General features: G+C 71.4%; 1 protein-coding gene across 1 annotated transcript; it reads right to left on the bottom strand.

The window, feature by feature from the left end:
• Window positions 1-378: 378 nt before the first annotated feature.
• On the bottom strand, window positions 379-1,432 carry C2CD4D (C2 calcium dependent domain containing 4D). Its single transcript, XM_087827876.1, has one exon. It carries the CDS (start codon window positions 1,430-1,432, stop codon window positions 395-397), a length of 1,038 nt encoding a protein of 345 aa, XP_087684002.1. The 3' UTR covers window positions 379-394.
• Window positions 1,433-2,589: the final 1,157 nt, after the last annotated feature.

Here is a 2,589-nt window from a genome sequence, read left to right as displayed (position 1 = left end):
TCTGGAGTGACTCAGTGACTGGAGGGCATCCTAGGTCCTTCTTAGCTCAGACCTGCTGAAAATAATGTCAGAGGTTCTTGGGGTTGGAGCCCAGGACGCTGCATGTTTAACAAGCTACCCCAGGGTTTCTGATGCTCTTTCTAGTTTGAGAGCCACTGCTGCAGGTCTGCTCCAACTGACACAATCTGAACGAGCTTCTTCCATACCTGTAGGGCTAGGGCAGAGGAAGGAGGGTGGCTACAGACCTGAGAGTGTGTCGGGTGCCACAAAGTGGCGATGTCCCACTAGACACAAACAGACCTTTTATTAACAAAAATAAATACAAGCCGGGCAGATGGAAGCAGTGGAGCCCGCAGACCCAGTGGCGAGCTCCTGAGGAAGAGACGGTCTCAGCCTACAGGCTGAGATGGGCAGGCGCCAGGAAGGACCCCGGGCCTAGCCCGCCGCCCAGGGGGGGCAGCAGGGCAATCAGGGGCGCCTCGCACTCCCCCAGCAGCACGTCCCTGCGCAGCCCTGCGCCCCTGTCCAGCACCTTGGCCCTCAGGCTGCGGGCGGCCAGGTCTGGCGGGCCGAGCCCGTCGAAGAAGAAGTCCTCGTTGAAGATGGGGTTGGCGCTGCATCTGACCACGCGGCTGCGCTGGCCCCGCGGCCGTAAGCGCGGCCGCAGCCCCAGCACCACGAAGCAGCCGCCGCCGCCGCTGCCCGGGCCGGCTCGCGAGCGGGGCAGGCCCTCGGCGCTGACCAGGCGCAGCCGCAGGCGCCCGGGCCCGGGCTGGTACTCGGCGGAGAGGCGCAGCTGCCCGCCGCGCGGCCCGAGGCGCAGCACGCTGGCCTTGGCGGGCCGCAGCTGGCAGCGCAGCACGTCCAGGTGGAAGAGCGGCGGCGGCTCCGCGCGGCGCGGCGCGTACGGGCTGGTGTCCGCCGAGCTCGCCTCCTCCGGCGACAGCGAGTGCGGCCTGGGCGGCCGGGCCGGGGAGCCTAAGGGCGACGAATCGGGCGACGAGGCCGTGTCGCTGTCGGGGGCCCAGCAGAGGCGCAGGTCCGGGGCGGAGAGGTGCAGCCGGGCGGGCGCCGCGGGGAGCCGCTCGGCGCGGGCGGGAGGCCGCCGGTGGAACAGGGACTCGCGCCGGCGGGTGTGCGGGCTCTCGGGCAGGAAGGCCCAGCCTTCGCGGCCCGCCAGGTGCGGCAGCGAGCAGGCCGCGGGGAGGCCGCGCCCGCCCGCCTCGCGCGCGCCCTGGGGCTCGGCGCCGCCGGGGTCCGGGAGCCGAGGCGGGATGAAGAATTGCGGGATGCGGTCCGGGGTGAGGACGTTGGGGCAGGCGCGCGCGGGCGGGCCCGGGGCGCGGCGCTTAGGGAACAGGCTGCGGGGCGCCCACCGGGCCCCGGGCTCCGCGGTCCCCACCCTGTAGCCAGCTTTCTCCAAGAGCCACATGCGGTGGGCGGGGGGGAGGAAAGTGCGAATTCTGAGGCCACAAGTTTCCAAACGCGGCGTCTCGGTGGAGGCCCGGGGAGCTGGGCTGGGCGCGGAGAGAAAAGGTGCGAGGTGGGTGATGCTGCGGAAGTGCGCCGGGCCGCCCGCCGCCGCCGAGGCTTCTCCCGGGGCGCACGGCGCGCACCGGCCCCCATTCGAGCAGGAAAAACCAAGGGCGGCCAAGTCTGGGGTCCCGGGGAAGAAAAGGAGGGAGCCCTGGGCCAGACACACTTTCAGATGCAGGCCTCGGGACGTCCGAGCACACGGACCCTCCCACTGGTACTGCGATGGCACCCACTTAAGAGTTAGAAGGCCCCGCGCACCCACTCGAGTCCCAGACTCCTGTTAGGAGGCCAGAGTAACCCCCGCTGATCAAAAGGTCTGTCGTCATAAACGGGGACGCAGGTCCTGAACCCCTTTCATATACACTCTCCCCCTGAAGAGACACGCCCCTTGGCCGCTGCCCCACTCCTCTCCCCCGCCCACTCCCAAGACTCGGGGTCTCCTCGCAGGTCTAATCTGGAGACGCCCGGGACCCCACGGGCTGCCATCCCACGTCCAGGCTGGGCCATCCCTGGGCCGCAGCCCCGCCGGCCTCCTCTCGCTCTTCCCCCGCCTTCCCGAGGGGCTCCCGGGAACCACTCGGCTGCTCCCCGGCTGCGCACCCCGCGGCTGCCCTGTCCCAGGAGACGCACCCCCACCGCCCCCGGGGCACAGAATCCCACGCGCCCGAAGCCTCCAAGGTCCCGCTCCCCGTCTCCCAGCCCCACCGCAACCGCCGGACCGCCCCCGCACCCTGCACTCCTTTCTCGCCGGGAAACCGCTGAGCACAAAGGCGCATTGATTCTCCGCCACCCCCAGCGGGCTCCGGGAGGCCCCGCCGCCCCGCGCTCCCCGCGGCCGCGCGCCGCCCCCCGCCGCGCGCGCCCTCCCGACCGTCCGCCCGGGAGCCCGAGCCCACCGCCGGCTCCGTCGGGTGCCCGGCGTGCGGGCCTCACCTCTGGGCCGCTGCCGGGTCCTGGCCTCTGGCCCGGAGGCGTTCAGAGCCCCGGGGGAGCAGCTTCCTCTCCGGCTTGCTCCCCCAGCCCAGTCCTTCTGGGAGGAGCTGGCAGGGGCCT

Source organism: Miniopterus natalensis, chromosome 19, assembly GCF_054644295.1.
Source record: "Miniopterus natalensis isolate mMinNat1 chromosome 19, mMinNat1.hap1, whole genome shotgun sequence".
In the NCBI taxonomy this organism is placed as follows: domain Eukaryota; kingdom Metazoa; phylum Chordata; class Mammalia; order Chiroptera; family Miniopteridae; genus Miniopterus; species Miniopterus natalensis.
Note: the sequence above shows the minus strand (reverse complement) of the source record. Positions and strands in the feature narration are given on the sequence as shown.

What these genes read in the sequence shown, in the direction of transcription:
- C2CD4D (XM_087827876.1), bottom strand. Translation starts at nt 1,432, where the DNA reads ATGTGGCTCTTGGAGAAAGCTGGCTACAGGGTGGGGACCGCGGAGCCC.